At 40.1% G+C, this 22,947-nt stretch overlaps 1 protein-coding gene across 2 annotated transcripts in view; it reads left to right on the top strand.

The window, feature by feature from the left end:
- LOC122071418 (protein BLISTER-like) overlaps positions 1 to 22,947 on the top strand; it is a 56,218-nt gene that overhangs the window by 24,612 nt on the left and 8,659 nt on the right. For both annotated transcript variants that reach the window (XM_042635761.1, XM_042635760.1), the window contains exons 8-9: positions 3,982 to 4,049; positions 4,508 to 4,618. In XM_042635761.1, coding sequence (XP_042491695.1) covers positions 3,982 to 4,049; positions 4,508 to 4,618 — 179 coding nt within the window. The remainder of the gene's footprint in view (positions 1 to 3,981; positions 4,050 to 4,507; positions 4,619 to 22,947) is intronic.

Here is a 22,947-nt window from a genome sequence, read left to right as displayed (position 1 = left end):
TTGTAACAGAGTTGGTGGAAAAAAAGTTATAACCTTACTTTTTTGCCCTTTTAGTATAACATTTGTTTTCGAGTGAGGGTTAATCCTGTCATTTCACATGCCTACTCAAAAAATGTGTAGCTTTTAATAATGATGTATTTTTTCAAATCATTTTGAAAGCCTTTTTTTCACCCCCTACATTAAATTTTGGGAATAAGATGGGGCAATCAAAAGAAGATTACAACTTCTCACTTCACCATTTTGGTGACAACAAGGTGCACCCTTTAAGAAATGTCCATACATGTTAAAGGGGGAGCCTTATGTACTAAACTAATGCCAAAACATCAAAGCACCTGGCCATTGCTCAGACTCACCTAGGTGCCATGACAACTATGGACCTCTCTTCATGCAAGGTTTTAGATCTCACTCTCACCACCCATCTCGCTACCCCAAAAAAGCGAGATCATGTATTTTTTTTGCGTTCAACTCGCTGGTTGGTCTCGGTGGGCATATGGCCTTTGTAGCCCCTGAAACTTTGTACCCTATTTTAGGCATTCGAAAGATAATGAAAACATTGGTTTTTTAAAAATTAAACTCAAAATAGTTCTTTGACTTTGTACCCTATGTAAGTAGCACCAACCATTCGGACCTTCACCTTGTATGCTCTATTCCACAATCTACATTCCATAATCATCATCCTGACAACATAATCATTAGAATATAAAAGACATCATTTCTAATTACTATTGATGATTGATGAGTCACTTATATTGGAAATTTGAAATTACATAAGATAAGCAACATAACGACATAATTGCATAAAGCACATATTAATAATAACTAACATAACACATGTAGATATGGTAGACAACTAGACATTTAGACTCCATCCTAGAGACCTAGACTCTTAGTACTGAAATGATTGCCGAGCCATAGCATCATAGCCACCATATTGTTGATGCTGATGTCGAATCATGTTTTGCTCTGATTGAATCACAAAGGTTGGCCATGTCATAGTATGACAGAAGTAATACTCAAAGTTTGCTACGTCAGCCCTATAAACATCATCAACAACATACTGGAGATACCCAATCCTTGGGTAGGTATCTCTGAAACTAAATGAACTGGATCGAGATCCACAACTATTGGTTGGTGCTTGACGGACTAGAACCTACACTGGTATGTATGGCTAGGGGGCTGGAACCCTGAAGAGGCTATCCACAAAACTTGACCCAATGTGGGAGTGTGACTGACCCACATACTCAGAGACAGGGGAAAAAGTTGGTATGTGGGTGTCCAAATTGACTATAATGACTATAGTCTGAACCAGTGGTCCCTGTTTCCATATATAGTTGACAGTGCATGCAACTGCTCCCCATCAATACCACTTTCCATATTTGAGCCTCCTAGAGTGTTAGTTAAGCTCCTAATAGAGATGTCCATGGAGTCTATGCTATTCTGCTCCTCTCCACCAGCTATGAATCGGTGACGTGAGCCTCTCTTGTAGGGTGTGGGGGAATGTGCACCATGGTCCATGTCCTGTGTGGCATGAGTGAATTGAGTCTCTCCTGTGAATTGCACTGGGTGTGGCTCTGGTGCAGTGTAATGGTACCTCTTGCACATCCCCCATCACCACCATCATTACCATCCCCATCCCCATCCCCATCACCATCCCTATCACCATCACCAGCACCACGGTGTCCACTACTACCACCACCAGCTCCAGCACTACGGTGTATACTACTAGAACCAGAGCCACCTACTCCTCTCATCATCTCTGTCCGCCTAACCTTTTCCACTTGATGAGAGATCCTCCTATTTGCCTTAACATGTTGCAATTATCTCCACTTTGCCCTTGTCATACCTTCTTCTAGCCTATAATCACTATAAGATTCATTAGAGTCAACATCCACCATTGTTGGGTGTCTCTCTAAGACTACCTCATCAAATTCTTGATCTAACTTTTGTTTTTCTGCCCTCTTTAACCTTCCACCTTGTTGGCTCTGCTGCACATTTTTTGTACTTCATAGGGAGCTTGGGGGCATTTGGCAATATCCTTGTACCCCCCTAGCCAAATGTTTCTTCAACCTAGTGGCACCTCCAGAAGTAATCATTTTCTTGCAATACCTACACTTTGATTTTTTTTTTTTTTTTTGTTCATCTGACATTAGATCTCCATATAATTATGCAATATCTCCACCTCCACTTTGAGCACTAGACATTGTGCCCCAACTTAAACACTATTACATAAAAGAATGCATAAATTAGTAACTATTCAACATCTTATATTAAAAAATACATGCATTAAGAGCTATTCGACATCATATAGCTATTACATCTTAATCCCCTACTTTCTATACTTTTTTCTTAATTTTAAATAACTTTTTTATAAATAATAATATCATAGTTAATAATAAATTATAGTAGAGTGAAACAAAGAACATAATTTTCATTTCAAAATACACTAACAATACTTAAAATACATTAAAGTAATTTTCAATACAAAACAGAAATTTTTTTCCTATTTTTTGATTTTTCTGTAATTATGTAATATATATATATATATTATATTTCAGAATATATTAATTAATTTATTAACTGAAAAAAAAAATTGTCACCGTGAGGCTGTAGATCAGCCTTTGGTGAGCAACATATAAAAAATTGAGTGACAAACATCATGTATAAATTATATATTTTCAATTTTTTTTGCAAGAAAAGAATTTATTTAAACAGAAAAATAAAAAATTAACTTAAAAACAGAAATATTTTTTTTTCTACAGCCTTTGGTGAGCAACATATAAAAAATTGAGTGACAAACATCATGTATAAATCATATATTTTCAAATTGTTTTGCAAGAAAAGAATTTATTTAAACAGAAAAATAAAAAATTAACTAAAAAACAGAAATATTTTTTTTTCTACAGCCTTTGGTGAGCAACATATCAAAAATTGAGTGACAAACATCATGTATAAATCATATTTTTTCAATTTTTTTTGCAAGAAAAGAATTTATTTAAACAGAAATATAAAAAATTAACTTAAAAACAGAAATATTTTTTTTCCTCCATGAATCTATAGACCAGTGTTAGATGCATCACATATAAAAAAATCAATGGCAACCAACAAGTATTGATGATGTTTCTATGAAAAGGGTTTGAGAAGAATTTTTTTACCTTAAATGGTTCTTGAGAAGAAAAGTCACTACAAATGTTAAGATTCTTGCTTCAATGAGTGTAAGAATGAAGATATTCAAGAAGAAACACCAAATCCTTGCTTAATGGTGTTTTTTCCCCAAAAAAGTAGAGAGAGAGAGAGAGAGAGAGAGAGAGAGAGAGAGAGACTCCAGTGAGATATTTGTCTTGGGCTCGAAACTCTTGCTTTTATGTCACATGGTTGGACCAAGTTGGATCGAAACCATATCTCACCGAGATCGTCGAGATCTTTTCGTTTTTTAACCTCACCTGTGCTCTCTTCTCGTTAATTGAAAAAAAGGTCTTGGCAAGATCTTGAACCATGCTTCATGGAGCACTGGTCTCAACCTAAACCTCAAAAACTACTTCCAAGTAGAGCCCAGTTCATCCTTGTTACCATCTTAAAAACCACACCCCCAACTTTTTGTCTACAGCATCACTGCCATCTAACTGATTGATACTTATTTTTTATTCATTGTTACTTTACTCTTCCCATTTGTCAGAGGATATCGAACAGACTCCCACGCTAGAAGTCTTGGTTCAGGCCTTCGGCCATTGTAATCTTTAGATTTTCTTATATATTCATACCTTGTGGTAATAATATAGTCTCACATGCTGATATTTCTTGCAATCTTAAAGTCACTATATAGCTTTGTGGCCTTACAAAATGTTCCTTCACTAATGTGATATCTAGATTGTTTCATATGAAGATTGTTTTTCCACTTTTATTTTTTGGATGCTGTGGCTTTTCCCTTTCTTGGTTTTGTTACATCATTATCCTCAAGAATCTCGGTTCTATATCCCCTTGCAGAAAGAAAGTGTCTAGCTTGGAGAAAGAGCGTCAGGATTTGCAGTCAACCATAGATGCTCTGCGGGAAGGTATGTCTACATATAATGTTGGATTTTTCAAGGTAACGCGTATACATTTATTCTGGAGTTTTCTTTTGTAGGTCAGAAGTATTTAGTAATTGTGAGAAAAAACCACGCTCTTGTACTGTAAAAGGGCTCAAAAGCTATATATCTGTGGGAAATTATGTCCATTTTGAAATTTGAATTGAAATAAATTGCATCAGTGGTTTTTAAACAGATCTTTGGTTCTAGTGCTACCAAATCAGGGGTTAAGATTTCAAAATTGTTGTTATTATTATTCATTATAGTGAGAACATTTATATTTTACATGGCTCTCTGTACGAGGAAGACAAGTCATAATATCTGTAGAGACTGAAAGCATGTTATTTGGCATTATGTGTCTAAAGGAAGTGTTTCTAGACATTCGTTGTATATGTGACTGAAGTCTCTTCTCTATTAATGGTTCTGATGCTACTTAACGTTCACAGAGAAAAAGCTACTGCAATCTATGCTACGAAAAGCATCTACGGGAAAGCCTGTTGATGTCAGCAAGAGTGCCACTACTACAAAAGACGTATCAACTTCTACAATGGACATAGGTATACATTTATTTGGCTGTACCCGCCCCCCCTTTTATGACACTCGGCTTTATGTTTAGTTAGTGGAGTTAATTTCATATAGTTTAGTAACCCTATTTGTTTTAATATCAAGCATTTTAATAATTTCATATGGTTTAAATGATATAATTGTTTGAGTATCAAACATTTTTAGTTGTTTTCATCTCTCTTCTCCCCAACCCTGCGGGGATCTGTTGCACTATCTTGTTTCAGTTAGCAATTTCGTTACTATGGGATAAAAGCCAAGTCCTGGTTGAGACTGAAATATACTAATCTGCACAGGTTTTTGGGTTTAATTAAACTAGTATAAATGAAAGGTCCTATTTTCTTGCAGCTTAAGGGACAACTTGAGTGGTCAATCTGTGAAATGCACCAACATCTGAAGTGCGCGTTTCGAAGCTTTGGACTTTGGAATTGTTTTAGTTACTCTAATATGACTCAACTTGTAGGTTTTACGGAGCCTTTACGAAGGAGGGAAGAGTAGACCTAAGTTGCTGACTGCAGATTAAGCTTGCTTCCATTCAGTTTCGGATCACAATTCTCTGTTGTGTTGTGATCTCCAAGTGTGCTTGTTCTCCCCTTCCCCTTCTTTACCATGGTAAGTCTATAAGCAAGAATTAAGGTAAGAAACGGAGGCTCTGGATGGCCTCTTTGACTCTTTTCTGAGGGCCTCCCGCCTCCCAGCCTCCATGGCTGACTTCACTGGTGAATGGGTCTCTTTTCCTATCTCCCCTATTCCCTCCTCCTTGCATGCAACACCCCTCCCCTCTCCCCATCCTTTGGGAGAAGCTTGGAATTCCCATTTTAAACACATCATTTACTCCCCTGCTGATGGACACCCTCTCCATTTCATTCCTCCCTCCAAGCTGGGAGATTCCTTGTTTGCCAATTGTCCTAAAGGTATTCTGGACTCTGAAGCTGCTCGCTGGAAGAATTCTCTTGTAGGTCACTTCCTGGGCCTCCGTTCCATCTTGTCGAACTCTCCCTGCTCAAACAATGGAGACCTGTCAGAACTGTGGATATCTTTCTTCTGGATCATGGCTTCTTCATGTTCAAGTTCTCTGAACAACAAGATAAGACGCGATGCTTGGAAGGTGGCCCTTGGCTGGTTGGCCGGAAGCCTATCTTTCTCCGTCCTTTGCAGCGACATCTTCTCTTCAGTCAGATCAACTATTCAACCATCCCCTTTTGGATCTCTCTTCCTGGACTTCCCCTGCACTTTTGGTGCTTAGAAGGGCTTAGTTCAGTGGGATCGGTTATTTGCATCCCTTTATGCTCAGACGCCAGAACCAATCGAAAGGATTGCATTGCTTACGCCAAGATTTGTGTCATGGTTTCAGCTTCTGATCAACTCCATTCCTCCATCTCTGTTCAGGAAGGTGATGAGCCCTGCTTCCAGCAATCTGTTCTCTATGACTGGAGGCCTCCCTTATGTTTATCTTGCAAGGTATTTGGTCATGACTCTGCTCTCTGTAAGCCAACAGATCAGACTTCAGACCCCTAAAATGTGGTGCTTGCTGACCCCATCGGCCTCATTCATCGAAGAGATCGATAGATCATGTCTGTCGACGAAAGAGGTCTTCCCTTTCCTCCTCTAGCGAGAGGAAGAGGGAAAACCGGACACCCAAACCACCACCGGCCTCCCCCTGCTGAAGGACAAAAAAATACTTTGGTTCATGATGTCCTTTCACCTGCTGGGAAAAATTGGTTCGCCATCTTGGGCTTTTGACGCAGAGCTAAGCCCAGAGATCATCACTAGCTCTAGGCCAGAGGAGCCAGAGATGGATTTTGACCCTATTTTGGAGTACGAGGTAGAAGCCATGGAAGGGCTGGAACACCTGAAACAACTGCGAAGATCAGTGAGGCTTAGGGCAGGGAAGGTCCATTCCAAATATGGGCCAAATTGGAGCTGATTTGGTAGCCCAAACCTGGGCTACGATTTCTGGCCCGGTCTAGGCTATGGTTTAAAGTATCTCCGATACCGATACGATACATGGAATTTTTAAAATCCTTTCGTATCGATATATATCATACAATACATACCAATATGCACTGATACACACCGATATGTACCGATACTCTATGGAAAATATAAAATCGAGGTTAAATGTACGATTCGGTATATACCAATCGGTACGTATCGGTATCTATCAATCGGTGCATATTGTAGACTATCAGTACGTATCAGTATCGGTATGTATCAATCGGTACATATCGATGAGTATTGGTACGTATCGGTATGTACCGATGCAGTGCGCTACGGTCAGATAATGGCCAAGATGGGTAATTTTTCAGAAAAACATGATTTTTTGAGGGGTTTTTGTTCCAAAGTTGCTGTCAGCCATATTTCTTTCTAACTAAAGTGGAATCAAGGTTGGAAACAAGGGTTTTACATTTGTGGAACAAATACAAACATTGAATTCTTAGTGCGATACCCTCAATTTAGTGTTTATGCATAATATATGTTATCAATAGGTTTTTTTAACAATTTTTTTTTTATGCAAAAGTTTTTAAAAAAGTATTTCCTATACATTTATGTGCGTATCTTTATCGTATCTTAGCGTATCTCCGATATGATACGATACCCTCCGATACGTATCTTAATTTTGGCCGACCAATACGGCGATTGATACCGATACTTTAATCCTTGAGTCCAGTGCTGAAATAGGGGTGTTCTTGTAATTTTAATTTTTTTTAGATGCTGTTGGACTTTTAAGTGAGGTGTATTATGGACATTCAGGGTCGCCCTACCTATTAGGTTTGGGATATATAATGTAAAAAATGTATCAAAAAGGGGAGAATCATCATTAGAAAGAATAGAAGTGGCGGCTAGCCTTAGCAGATTTCTGTAGGTTTTGTGTATGTTTTCTCATCTTTTGATCATTGAATGAAGTATTCACCTCTTTCTTTGATCAATCTTCTTTGTTTCTTCATTCTATCGTAGTGTAGAATTGAAACGAAGTTATTTGGATTAGTTTAGAGCTGTTGTTGGAGTTTTGGTGACTTTCAGTTACAGGGCTGGTTATCAGATACAGGCCTGGACTGCATCAGCTTTGCTAGGGAAGATATCTAGGAGCTCCCTTTCTCTGATCTTATCTCCAAAGATGTCTCTTCTGAACAGCAGCTTCATGCTTTGGTTGAAGGGTTCGAATCTAATTCTTCCTCGGGAGAATCCTCTGACTCTGCAACTAGATCTGCTGGCCCTGGCTCTCGATATTCTTCTCCACTAAGGATGGATATCGCTGGGTCTCTGTTGCCCTTTGCCCGAATGGCGCTCGAGACTTCTTCTGGATTCCTCGAGCACTCTGATCAGGCTTTTGTCTCTGGTTGCTCCATTCCTTCGTTAGCCACAATGTTGGTAAGACCCTCTCTGTCTTCTCCTACTCCCCACCTCTCCCTGGTTCGTCTGGTCCAACCGAATCCCCCCACCACTGGCCCACCCTCTTTGAATGACACTAACTCAGCCCAGGCCTCTTTGTTTCAGGATGATGGGCCTTCCTCTGCCCAGGCCCATCTTTCTAATTCTAATCACATTAGCCATCCATCCTCATTGGCCCAGTCCCTGTTGGTTTCGGATCCTGATACCCAGCGGCTCAATCTTGACTCTTCTTCCTTACCCGCAAACAAACCTAAGGAAAAAAAAAACAAACCTCTAGCTATACCAAAAAAAATCTGCAACTCTGTCTCTAGGCCTTTGGCCATTTCTCCCATTCATTAGGAGCCTCCCATCCCTGTCTTCCTTCCCCACTCTTACCAGCGTCGCCATCGGTCCCGGACCTCCTCTGGCGTGCCCGGCTCCTCCTTTGTGGAGCATTTTCTGCACTCCTCCTTTGTGGCTGATGTCCCATGGCCTATTTTGGGATCTTAGGGGTATGAACTCCCCTGAGAAACACGCTGCTGTTCGGTTCCTCATTAAGGACCTTCGTCTTGCCTTTTATTGCTTGCGTGAGACTAATGTCAAGGAATCCTCTTTTTCCCGTATTGCCTCCAGTATTACCCCTTCCTGGTCTTTCCTTACCAATCACTCCCACCATCCTAATGACTGAATCTGTTTTCTCTAGGACAATTCTAAGCTATCTGTCTCCCTTTTATCTTCCACTCCCCAACTTCTTCATCTATCTGTTTTGGATTCTGCAGGCAGCTTCTCCTTCTTTCTCTCATCCATACATCCTTCTAACCGTGCGGCTGACAGAGAGGTCCTCTGGAATGACCTTTGTCTTATTGCTGGCCAAATTGGTTCCCATCCTTGGGGGATATGTGGGGACTTCAATGTTGTTCGGTTTAGTCATGAGAAAAAAGGTGAAGGCACTATCAGTATTGTAAATGTTGATGCTTTTAATGAATGCGTTGATGATATTGCGGTTGATGACCTTAGATGGTCGGGCTCCAATTAAAACCGGAACAATAAAAGATCAGCTGCTGCCTGCATTGCTTGTAAATTGGACAGAATGTTGGTAAATGAAACCTGGCTTTCCTCTTTCCCTTCTTCTCATGCTGTTTTTTAATCCCCAGTCATATCCGATCATGGTCCCATCTCCCTCTTAATCCAACCCTATACCTCCTTTGGGCCTAAACCTTTTAAAATTTTTGACATTTGGTCCTCTCATCGTGATTTTCATTCGATTGTCAGGGAAGCTTCGCTGAAGCATGTCCATGCTTTCTCCACCCCCTCCTTGCTCTGGCCAGAAAGCTTAAAAATGTGAAGGATGCCCTTAAGGCTTGGAATACTAACTCTGGGAACATTTCTTCTCAAGTTGTTGACTGCAGAAATCAGCTTGCTTCCCTTCAGTTTCTGCTTTAGACTGATCACATGAACCCATCCTTGGCTGATGAAGAAAAGATTGAATCTGAAAACCTTTGTTCTCTTGTTGTGCAAGAGGAAAGTTTTTTGAGACAAAAGGCTGGAATCAATTAGCTGGAGTTGGGTGATACTAATTCGGCTTACTTCCACCGTTCTTTGAAAGCTAGAAACAACTTTAATTCCACCCCTAGTTTCACCAACTCAAATAAGTCTTCAAAGTTTATGAGATAAAAGTTGTTGCGGTTGACTACTTCAAGAACCTGTTCAATCCAAGGTCTTTGCCAAGTAACCCCATCCCGGATGGTCTTATAAACAAATTCATTCCTGATAATATGCCAAGCTTGCTTATGGCAATTCTCTCTGCTGAGGAAATTGAGGTTGCTATTTTATCCCACAAAGCAAGCAAAGCTCTTGGTCCTGAGGGCTTCAGTATGGGTCTTTTCTCCTCTTCTTGGGATATCATCAAAGAGGATTTTTTATCAATGCAATCAAGAGTTTCTTCTTTAATCCTAGCCAGATCAAAGGTATCAGCCAAACATTCCTCTGCCTCATCCCTAAGAAAGAAGGAGCAGATTCAATGAATGACTTCAGGAAAATATCTCTTTGCAACCTCCTATATAAGTTCATTGCCAACAATGAACTTATTAGTATCAACCAGTCGGTTTTCATTTCGGGGAGAAGTATTGTAGAAAACATCCTCCTCTTTCATGAGATTGTTAGAGGCTTTGACAGAAAATCCCATTCCCCAGCAGCCCTCATGAAGATTGACACCCACAAAGCTTTTGATTATTTGAGATGAGATTTTATATTTTCAGTTCTCATCAAGATGGGATTCCTGCCAATTTTTGCTAAATAGATCCACCAGTATATTGCTTTTCCTTGCTTTTTGGTTTTGGTTAATAGAAGCCCAACTGGATACTTCTCCGGGATGCCCTCTTTCAATATCTATTTTGCCTAGCAATGGAAGTTCTCTCTAGAAGTCTGCAATTAGCCACTGATCAGGTGCTTATCTCTCCCATCCCAAAGTGCAAGGCTCTTAAGGTTACTCACCTTGCTTTTGCGGATGATTTGATGATCTTCTCCAAAGCAACTGATTCATTCCTTGATACCATTATGCAATGCTTGAACCATTTTGCCACAATGTCAGGTCTCCACATCAGCCTTGCCAAATCTCTTCTCTTTCTAGCTGGTGTCTCTGAGGATATCAAGGTCTCTCTGCTTGAGAAAACTGGATTTGCCCTTAGCCAGTTCTCGGTTAAGTACCTTGGTTTGCCTCTCATCCTTGCAAGGCTCTCTGCCCATCACTGCATACCCATGCTTGACCTCATCAGAAAGCATCTTTAACTCTGGAAAGGCAAGCTCCTCTCCTTTGCAGGCCAATTGGAGCTTATTAGATCAGTCCTCCAAGCCTCCTATATTTATTGGTCCGGCATTTTTGATTTGCCTAAGTCTACCATCTCCAAGCTTGAGTCCATTTTTGCTTTGCTCTTTTGGAAAGATAGTGATTGCAATAGATTCCTTTGGCCTCTTTGTTGGGCGGCTGTTTGCATCCGAAAGCTGAAGGGGGTTTGGGTTTGAGACGCATCAGGGATGTCAACATTGCTGGTTTGATCAAGCTGATTTTGAAGTTGGCCTCTAAGAAGAAAAGTATGTGGGTTGATTGGGCTTATTCAACCATTCTCCGATCGGACTCTTTTTGGACTTTGCGTCCCTTTGTTGATGCCTCCTAGGTGTGGTGCAAGATCATTGCTATTAGACTAGCTGTAACTGGAGCTATTTCCTCTCAGATTGTTGATGGGTCCTCTACCTATCTCTGGCTTGATCCTTGGCATCCTAGGGGAGTTCTTTCCCTTATCCTAAGTGCCAGGGCCATTTATGGCGCTGGATTACCTAGGCATACCCTAGTTGCGGATATCTTATCTTCTGGCTCTTGGTCTCCCCCGACCCCCTCCTCAGACCAGATCTCTGATATCTGGAATTCTTTGCTAGTCATCTCTGGAGTTCGTCATCTCAGGCATGATACTATCCACTGGTCCCCTACCCCCCCAGGTCTCTTCAGTGCTAGGGCGGCTTGGGATTTATGGCTCTCCTTCCCCTTGGCACAAGCTCATTTGGTTCAAGCACCATATCCCTCGGCAAAACTTCACGGCCTGGCAAGTGTTGACCAAATGCCTTCCCACGCAGGCTTTTCTCATCTAGAGAAGAATCCCAGTCCCTCCTCAGTGTTACCTTTGTGGAGCCGAGCCTGAGGATATTGATCACCTCTTTTTTGCTTGCCCTGTTTCCTCCTCTATCTAGAAAGGGGTCATAGCCAAATGTTGGCTTTCTAACATGGCTAGTCTCCTCTTTGTTATGGAGTGGATCTGGATGGATATGACTTTTTAGGGGAAGTCCGCAAGCTCACTTTTTGTGCTACCATTAATCACATTTAGATGGAGAGATCATAGGAAATAGAACTCCAACTCTCGGCCTTTGGGAAAGATTTGGGCCTCCATCTCCTTTGTTTTCTTCTTGTAGCCCACCCCAAGAAATTGTCACATTATAGCTTCTTGGGAGCTCCCTAGTTCTGTTATCCGGAACTCTCTTTTGGAGGATAAGTTCTGTTTTTGATTTCCCTCTCTCTCCCCCCTCCTCCTTTAGGGGTTGTATATATCTTTTTCTTCTTGGTAATGAATTATTTATTCACAAAAAAAAATAAAAAAATTATAATTTATGATTATTATTTTCATTGTTATCATACAATCATATTGTTGTATTTGTAATATTATAACTTCTATTTGATATGTAACAATTTTATCAATAGAAATGTGATAAAAGTTCAAAGTAGTGATTCAACAACAACAGAAACCTCATTTTAAGGACTAATTACAATGGCTGCCATAGCACCTGATACACTGAAATCCACCCTACAACTGAACTTAACTCACGCAAGATCAACTTGATTAAGGAATATCATCTCTGAAGCACAATCTTGGGTGAACCCTTGTGGCCTTGTTTTGGTAAAATTATTAACCACATAATGCACATGTCAAATGATGGATTTACAACTGATGGGCTCACTTGAATTGGAGGAAGAAAATTCGATTTGAAGGCTAGGTATGGGTCAGATCCGATGTAAAATCTAACGGTCAGCGCTTAAAGGACCTCTAGATCAATCAAATAAGAGAATGGAATAGAACTCTGAATTTTATGCAGTTTCAGGAAAACCAGATTATTCAGATAATTACCAAACACTACCTAGACCCTGTAGTTATGGGTAAATAAATTTATAATTTCAGATATGGGAAAGGATGATGAAATGGTACTCAGGGGCTGGAAAACAGGACTGTAACGTCCTAGAGACATAGAACTGTGTTGGAACTCTAGGATTAGAAGAGTCCCAACCATGATGGATGGATCCAGCCAAGAAATTGTATTCTAATGGGGGCTGGAATGGTGCGTCGGACAGTTGTAGTGAAGACCAGAAAACAGGGCAAGGTGTTTACCGGTAACAATCTGAAGTAGAAAACTAAGTTTTAGTGGTCTTATTTGTTAGAGAACGATTAAAGATGATCCGATATAAAGTTTGGCTGCAAACCAATCACTACCCAATAACCTAAATACTTGTGTGCAAAACAAGAAATCGAAATCAACTGGAAACAGGGAAGCAACCTTTAGCAACTAAAGTAAAGAAAAGCAGCAGCAGAAATGAAAGAAGAGAAGAACATAGCTAAGGATATAGAAGAGAGAATGCAGAATGATCACACCTGAGCAGGAGAGTCAGATCTGAATTGAGCTAGGGTGAGAGGAGACAGAGGATAGGGACTAACCATCTCTTCTTCAATTGCCTCTTCTCCTCTTCTATTTGGAAAGGGGTTCTTGATAAATGTTGGCCAAGGCATCTTCGGATTCTCCCCTTTAAACAGGAGTGGATTTGGGTTGATATGACTTTTGAGGGCTCTTCTATTTGTGACATGGTGGGTAAGCTTGCCTTCAATGCCTCTATCAACCAAATTTGGATAGAGCGAAACCACAGGAAATGGACCTCCAACTCTCGTCCTCTTCAAAAGATTTGGGATGCCATTTCCTTTGACATTAAAGGAAAGTTTTCTGCTATTTCTACCACTTGTATTGACTCCCCAAGGAACATGCATATTGTTGTCTCTTGGGGCCTTCCTCTCTCTTGTCTCCAAGCCACTCCCCATTAAGGGTTTGGGCTTTGTGTAATTTTTCTTTTTTCTCTTTCTTTCTCCCTTGGGGTATTGTATTTTTTCTTCAAAGTAATAAGAAGACAATAAATATTTAACTAAAAAGGAGTCTTTCTAGACTAAACTGACTTGCCTACTTAACAGCGCATGGGACCCACACATTCTTATTCATATTCTTAATCTCGTATATGTAATTACAGCAACAACAACAACAACAACAACAAGAAGTAATGAGTTTGGGCTTTGTGTAATTTTTCTTTATTCTCTTTCTTTCTCCCTTGGGGTATTGTATTTTTTCTTCAAAGTAATAAGAAGACAATAAATATTTAACTAAAAAGGACTCTTTCTAGACTAAACTGACTTGCCTACTTAACAGCGCATGGGACCCACACATTCTTATTCATATTCTTAATCTCGTATATGTAATTACAGCAACAACAACAACAACAACAACAACAACAACAACAATAACAATAACAAAGCCTTATCCCAACTTAATGGGGTCTGTTACATGGATCCAAGCAAAGCCAAGGAAAAAGAAAAGTAAGCGTTAAAGGAAAGAAATTAGTAATATCACTAACAAATTAGAACACAGCTAAAGCGGGTCCGCTACCTGGATCCTACCCCTCCAATCTGCTCTATTCGAGACTATACTCGGGATAATGCCTAATTTGTGCATGTCTCTGCTCACAACCTCTCCTATGGTCATTTTTGGCCTGCCTCTAGCTCTTTTGGGTCCTTCTATCTGAATCAGATCACTCCTCCTTACCGGCACATCTGATGGCCTTTGTCGAACATGACCATACCACCTCAAACGACAATCTCAAAGCTTGTCAGGAATTGGGTAACCCTCAAATCCTCACTAATTTGATCATTCCTTACCTTATCCGTCTTAGATTTCCCACACATCCATCTTAGCATTCTCATTTCCGCTACACCCAGATTATCAATATGCTGCTTTTTAACGGCCTAGCATTCCGACCTGTACATCATAGCTGGATGCACGACTGCTTGATAGAATTTTCCCTTAAGTTTTACCGGGACACGATCGCATATAACTCCAGACGCACTGCTCCACTTCGTCCATCCCACTTTAATCCTATGTGATACATCATCCTTTATATTGCCTTCTTTATTAATGATAGATCCCAAATATCTTCAATAGTCACTTTGCTTTACCTCTCTTCCTTCAATAGTCACCACGTTATTATCTATTGTTGAGTGACTAAAGTTGCACATCACATATTTTGTCTTCGATCTGCTTATCTTAAGGCCTTTTGATTCCAAGGTTGATCTCCATCGCTCTAGTTTAGCATTGAGTCTTGATTTTGTTTTGTCCAATAAAACAACATCGTCCGCAAAAAGCATACACCATGGGGCGTCACCTTGAATGCCTTTTGTCAACTCATCTATAACAAATGCATACAAATAGGGCCTTAAAGCTGACCCTTTGTGCAGCTCAATAGAATAGGAAACTCGTAACCTTGACATCCCCTAGTTCTCACACTTGTTACCACGTCATTATACATATATCTTTAATTATTTCCACATATTTACTCAACACCTGTCTCTTATCTAGGACATGCCATATTAAATCTCTAGGAACTTTGTCATAGGCCTTTTCCAAGTCAATAAAGACCATATGAAGGTCCTTCTTAGCAGCTCTGACGGTTTCCATGACTCTTCTAAGAAGATATATAGCTTCAGTTGATGATCTCCCTGCATAAAACAAAATTGGTTAACCGAGACTCCAGATTCTCTTCTCAAGTGCACTTCAATAACTTTTTCCCAAAGTTTCATTGTATGGCTCATAAGTTTTATACCTTCGTAGTAATTGCAATCGAGGAATCTCCTTTATTTTTGTAAATGGGGGTTACAAAGCTTCTTCTCCACTCGTCAGGCATCTTCCTTGTACTCATAATCTTGTGAAAAAGGTTGGTTAGCCAAGATACGCCACCAAGTCCTAAGCTCTTCCAAACTTCTATAAGGACATCGTCTGGGCCTGGAGTCTTGCTAGGATTCATCTTTCTTAAGGCATCTTTAACCTCAGATACTCCAATCCTTCTTATATATCTATGTCTAGTGTTGTCTTGGTGATAGAAACACTCGTATGGGTAAGATCCGCTCGAGTTGTCTCCATTTAGTAGCTTGAAAAAATAATGACACCATTTCCTTAACAAGCACTCTACCACCTTCATCTTTGATATATCTGACATGCTCAAAATCTTTGCTCTTCATATCTCTCAACTTAGCTAGTTATCCCAGCCTTATTGTTCAGGTTACCGTAAAACTCATCATATTTCTTAGCTTTTGCTTTCCCCACCAATTTTCTAGCTTTATTTATGGAAGAATAGTATTTCTTTTTATCATCATCTTCTGTAGTCCTTTGCCAAGTCTTAAAGCAATCCTTCTTATACTTGATGGCATTCTGGACCTTCTCATCCCACCACTAAGTCTCTTTAAGGGCATTGACCAGCACCCCTCGATTCCCCTAGGACCTCTTTGGCAACCTTCTTAATATAGGCTGTCATCTTAGTCCACATCTCATTGGAGTCTCCCTTACTATCCCACTTACCATATTTGACCACTTTATTAGCGAAAGTATCCTGGACGTCTTCTTTTAGTCTTCACCATCTAATCTTAGGGTAGACCAACTTCCTTGGCTTACGAGTTTGTGAGCAAAACTGTACATTCAAGACCACCAATCTATGCTGCGAGTTTAAAACTTTCCCCTGGTATAACCTTACAATCTTTACACAACAATCTGTCAGACCTTCTGGTTAGGAAGAGGTTAGTTTGGCGGAAATGATGTCCGCATTTATAGGCAACAAGGTGTTCCTCTCTCTTTTCCAAAATATGTTCACAATGGGTAGATTATAGGCTACCACAATGATGGAGAACCCTTAGGGAAGGGAGGGGAAATCAGAGTAGAGAGGGGGAAAAGGAGGATCACACTCACACATTCATTCAATAATCAAATTGCTCTCTAAATCTTCAATCGATTACAACCAATATATAGGAAAATAGGAACATGAAATTAGAAACTTAACTGAAATGGAAACTAGCCTAAACTAGGAAACAACTATAAAAAGGAAACCAAAGCAAGGAAGTAAATCCTACTCCTACGTTCAAGTCTGGAAAATAAAAGCATGAAATAAAATACTAAGTAAACTACTAATTTTATTTCCAACCCTTGTTGGACCAAAACCCTGGGCTGGACCGGTTCTTCTTGGCTCTTGGCTTCCAAAGCCGGTCATGCTGGTCCAACCAAGAAAGGGCAGCCGTATCTGCATCAACTCTCCTCCTCTGAAAAGAACTCGACTCCGTCGAGTTAGGGAAAGGACCGAGGAGACCGTCTGAAGGAATACGCTGAATGAGGAACGATCCCACCATCTTCTTGAGCTTAATTTCAGGGAAATCTTTGGCAGGATGAAACTTCATAGTCTTGTTGGCATGCTTGAAGGCATAGGTATTGGCATAGCCACAATGCTGTACTTTCTTATCAAACAACCAAGGTCGACCAAGAAGGATATGGCACACCTTCAGAGGGAGGACATCACATTGGACTATATCCTTAAATCCACCAATAGAATATGTGACCAAGCACTTATCTGTGATTTTGAGATTAGTGTTGTTCACCCAAGCAACCTTGTAAGGATTAGGATGTGGTTCTGTATTCAATCCCAGCTTACGAACATCGTCTTCAGAGACAACATTAGTGCAACTGCCTCCATCAATGACCAAGGTTAGCAACTGATCATTGCACTTCACACGAGTCTGAAAAATACTACTGCGGCGCCAATCTTCATTGTCAGTGGCCTTCTGAGTGGTCAACACATGACGAATGACATAAAAAGGATGGTCTTCGTCACTGAGAGTGTCATTGACTTCACCTGTTGCACGCTCTTCTCTTAAATCAACTGTGTTAGAACCAAGTTGCTCTTCGGGAATATATGGTATAGGAGAATCCTTATCAATAAAAGCAACCAAACGGCTGGGACATTGGGCACTGATATGTCCAAATCCATGGCATGAGTAGCACCGAACTGTAAATTTTGAAGAATCAGAAGGTTTATCTGAACCACGCCGAGGGGGTGAGTATGGGCGAGTAGGCCGTGAAGATGACATTTCAGAAACATGTCGAGGTGGAGAATACGGCCGACTAGGTCGTGAAGAAGCCAGAGATGTAGCACTTGCCTGTGGCTTGCTAGATGACCTCTCTTGGGTAGGAGACTGTTGCCAAACGGAACTAGTACCTCGAGAAAAAGTATCTGCAAAATTTCTCCGATTGTATGGGCGTTTCAGACTTTCCTCAACCTGATATGCTACTTGTACGGCGTCTTCCATGGTAGGTAGTCGACTAGATGCAAGGGCAGCACTAAGTTGAGGGTGCAAACCATTGCGAAATTGGGCCACTAAGACTTCTTCATCCCACTCAAAGTCAGAACGAGTGGCCAAATAATAAAATCTAGCAACATACTCTTCAACGGTTAAATTCTCTTGTTTCAACTGTGCAAACCTGAGATGCATGCGTTGCTTATAATCAGAAGGCAAGAATCGCCGATTCATGATTTCATACATTTCAGCCCAAGTAGTGACCAAACCAATGCCTCGGGTTCGGTTCTGTTGTTGTTGCTTGATCCACCAGACTCGAGCCTTGCCTTTTAGTTTGGCCTCTGCAAATAGGATCTTTCGAGCCTCAGTCAACCCGTACCATCTGAAGAATGTATCTAAACTGTGAATCCAGTCAAGGTACAATTCTGGATTATTGTCTCCATAAAAATCAAGGACATCCAGTTTTGCTGCTCTTTCTGCTCCATCATCATGTCTACCAGTCCCACATGGTGGTGGAGGTGGTGTATGATGTGGTGGTGGTGGTGGTGTTACTGGCAGATCCTGTGGAGTGGTGTTGGAAGAATCCCCAGACTGAATGGGACTCTTTCCTTTATCTGCTGCCACCAAACGATCAATAGAAACTTGCATAGATTCCGCCATTGTTTTTAGGGACGTGACCATGTTAGTGAGAGCATCAAATTTTGTATCAGTTTCTCCTTTATAGGAATTCAGCTGTTGAACAACTTCACTATTGGCTACCATGGTGATGAGTAACAAAATAGCACTCAAAGAATAATGGTAGAATAGTAAATAACTGGAGGCTTAAAGGGCAGGGGCAGAATAGTAAATAATTTTTTTTTTGGAAGTTCAAATTAAACCACAAAAGGGTGTGTCAGTCACGTGTGGGACAGGGGTTTAATTGGAAATAAAAAATATATGGGACAAAAGGGGAATAAAGGAGAAAGGGAGGGGTATTTCTGGCAAGTCAAAAGAATTTAAAATAAAAGAAGGAAGAAAATAAGACTGTGGGTTGGGGTTTCACCGCCGACAAAAGGAGAGGAGGGGATCTCTTACTCAGAGATGGAATGAACACCGGTCGCTTCCAACGATGGGAACAGCGGCTTATGAGAAGGTTAATGCAAGATTTCAGGCCGGCAAGATGTTCGAGCATAACAGGCGGTGATGGAGGAAATCCGGAACAGGTATGTTCCCGTCTCCTTGCTTCTTCTTTTCTTCTCTGCTCCTCTTCTGTTCTTCTTCTTCGTCGACTCTCTCCTCTTGCTGCTCTTTTTTTTGGTCTGATCTTGCCTCTTGCTGCCTCTTCTCTTCTTCTTCCTTTGCTTCCTTCTGGTTCTATTTTCTCTCTTTCTGCTCTTTTTTTTTTTTTTGGAACAGAACCTGAGCAGGTTGTTTGGACTGAGACCCGAAAAAAAAAAAAAGAGGTCGTGGAGTTGTGGTTCGCTTCTCTGTTTGCAGCAGAAGCTCTTTTTTTTTTTGGCTGATGGAAGTCCGAGGCTGAGACGGGGGTAACAGAGGCTCGGTGGGGTTTCGGAAGGGTTGAAGGGGTGGGATTGGGGTTTCAGCTGGGACGATGGGTATGAAGTTTTTTTGTTTTGGCTGATGCCGGAAGGAACAGAGAAGGCAGAGGGCAGGGTTCTGGGATTTTTTTTTTTTCACTGTGTTCTCATTATCGGTGGAATCCGACACAGAGAATGGGAAGGGAAGAAGAAAGATGGGGAAGGAATAGGATCCTTCGGCTCTGATACCAAGTTGATGGAGAACCTTTAGGGAAAAGAGGGAAAATCAGAGTAGAGAGGGGGAAAAGGAGGATCACACTCACACATTCATTCAATAATCAAATTGCTCTCCAAATCTTCAATTGATTACAACCAATATATAGGAAAATAGGAACATGAAATTAGAAACTTAACTGAAATGGAAACTAGCCTAAACTAGGAAATAACTATAAAAAGGAAACCAAAGCAAGGAAATAAATCCTACTCCTACGTTCAAGTGTGGAAAATAAAAGCATGAAATAAAATACTAAGTAAACTACTAATTTTATTTCCAACCCTTGTTGGACCAAAACCCTGGGCTGGACCGGTTCTTCTTGGCTCTTGGCTTCCAAAGCCGGTCATGCTGGTCCAACCAAGAAAGGGCAGCCGTATCTGCATCAACATCTCTACCCTAGCTCAACATTCATTGGAATAAGTGTGAGGCTGTGATTGAACCGGCACATCAAGATTGAGGGGTAAAATTTAAGCAACTGTACATCCCATGCACAAAGAAATAAATGACAAGCAATAAATTCATGGCCTCTCAATTTCATCAAGATTGAGGGGCAAAATTTAAGCAACTGCACATCCCATGCACAAAGAAATAAATGACAAGGAATAAATTCGTTGCCTCTCAATTTCATCATAACCAATATCAATGACTGGCATTTACCCATCCATTCATGGTAGATATTCCAGTTATAAAATTTCTAAAGATATACTGATCATCAATACAGTACACATGAAGATTGACATAATGAATCTGAGCTTCAAAATATTGCATTGATTCTACTCACAATTCAGATTGGAAAAAATATATATATTGACGAACAGCTATAATTACAACTAGCATGTGAGAATGAAATTGCAGTTTACCTAAATAATCCAGAGAGAATATAGATAAAATCAATTTAACCAATTTCTTACCTAAACAGCATCAGTAGCATTGCCACGGAATCTCTAAGCTAAAATGCTGTTGTTATGACTGATAGTGTCTTCCTGAAACTATATTTCAACAAAGCATGGAAACCCGGCCATGCACATTTCACTAGAACATGTTTAAACAAGTTTTCAAACCTTATTTAAAATGACATGGAATATTAAAATGTGCATTAAATCAAAAAGAAGGAAAAGTTTAGCATAACTATGCACACAATCACATCAAAAAGTACCACACGGTACACGACCCTAAATCCTTACATTTTTGAGGATAAGGTAGTCATGCAAGTCTTGACCAAAGGTTCAATGTTTGCAACATCAAATTCAAGCTTGTGAGCAATACGCTCCAAATGCTCAACAGCTATTCTTGAAGCCATCTCAAAGCCCTCAGCAATCCGAATAGAATGAATACCATGCTCTAACAGGTGCTCAGCCTGCTCAAGAAGTGCACCAGCCATGACAACAACTCCAGTTGTTCCATCACCGATTTCATAGTCTTGACTACGGGATAATTCAACCATCAGCTTTGCTATTTGATTGTCAACGTCCATCTGCTCCAGGATTGTTGCACCATCATTTGCTGTAGAAAAATAAGTGAAGATGTTAGCAGTTGAAGGATCAGTAATCTGTTCAAATAAACATAATAAGAAAAAGGATTAGAAATAATGTCAATATGTTACCTTTTAATATTCAAGGCACAAGCCAAATGTTAACAATAGCAGTATTTAAGTTCAGAATAGGAAAATAGTAAGCCAATACTTCAGAAAGACTAAGAGATTCCACCTCTATTCTCTCTGAATTTACTGCACTCAATCTAAAGATTGAAAATGCAAGTCCCAAATAGTAGCTGGAGTTGAGGTTCAGAAATGAATAAATATTCAAATTTATAGGATGTGGAGAATAGAACTGTTTATGAGGCATATGTCTTCTGCATGAAAAAGGCTTCATCAGTGTGACTGCACTCATAAATGGCGCCCTTCTGGTTCTTGTACATATAGATGTACATGTACTAATATTCAATGCACAGTTGTCCCTGTACACGTACACATGTAACTGTATGCATGTATACACACACAAGTAACTGTACGCATGTACATGTACAGGCATGTCAAAAGACACAACCATAAGTATATATGTTAAGCTAAAATATAAAAATAAGTCTAAACCCACTTCTTCCAAAAAGATAAGTGGACCGGACCCACAACCACAACCATGAACCCACCTCGGCCACTTGGCCCCTACGTGTGAAAAAGCACCCCCAACACCCCCGACACATGAGAGAAGGGAGTCTCCCTCCTCTAAGGGCTTACCCCTTTAAGAAAACATATCTATATGTATACCTCTCTTCTCACTCTCCCACAATCAATATGGGACTAAGAATTCAAAGAAAAAAAATACATCCATTTGGGGGGGAAAAAACACAAAAAGTTAAAATCATTTTTGAAACATGTAATTCTTTTAAGTAGCTTTTTAAACTTCCAACAGTTCCCCCACAAGTTTCAAAATATCAAGACAAAAAGGCAGACCAAACTAATGAGCATAGCTGTTTCTACCGCTTGACCACAAGGTTGCAATATTCGTACCTTATCATTGGACCAAGAGTGCCTAGGTGCTACTTTTTCATCTAACCAAAATGAGAAAATAATAGTAGTATTATTCAAGTCATCCAGTGTGTTCATTTTTACCTTTAAACCAAATTCTAGGGACTTCATATCATATGGGTTGGGTGTCCATCAAATGATTTATATCAAGGGCTTTAGGCCATTCCTTTAGATGATTCATGAATTATCTTTGTAAGCGAATGTTTTGTGAACTTTTCTTCTAGATTTCTTTCTGACCTCACAAAGTCAATAAATATCATTCCTTCATTTATGGTTGGTGAGCTAGTCGATTACACTGATGAAGACAGGCTCAAAAAGTCTTTGACTTCACCTCCAATCTATAGCATAGCTCATCAGACCTAGTGTAAGTTCAAGTAAAAAATACACCCAAAAACGTGTCCTACTGTGTCTAATATGCTCATTACTTAGGTCTGCATTCTTGCAGATATTTTTGAAACTTGTAAGTGAATTGTTGAAAGTTTAAAAAAATACTTTAAAAAATCTTGTTTCAAAAGTGTTTTTAACTTTTTTTATTTTGTCTTTGCTCCCCACATGGGTGTCTTTGCTTTCAAGTTTTATTCCTACATTGATCATGGGTATATATATATATATATATAGGAGGGGCTCTCATTTTTCTCATTTGTCGGGAGGGTCAGGGTGTTTTCTCACGCGT

This window comes from Macadamia integrifolia, unplaced genomic scaffold (genome assembly GCF_013358625.1).
Source record: "Macadamia integrifolia cultivar HAES 741 unplaced genomic scaffold, SCU_Mint_v3 scaffold_219A, whole genome shotgun sequence".
NCBI lineage: Eukaryota > Viridiplantae > Streptophyta > Magnoliopsida > Proteales > Proteaceae > Macadamia > Macadamia integrifolia.
The sequence above is the reverse complement of the archived record's forward strand: the minus strand, read 5'-3'. Positions and strand labels throughout refer to the sequence as shown.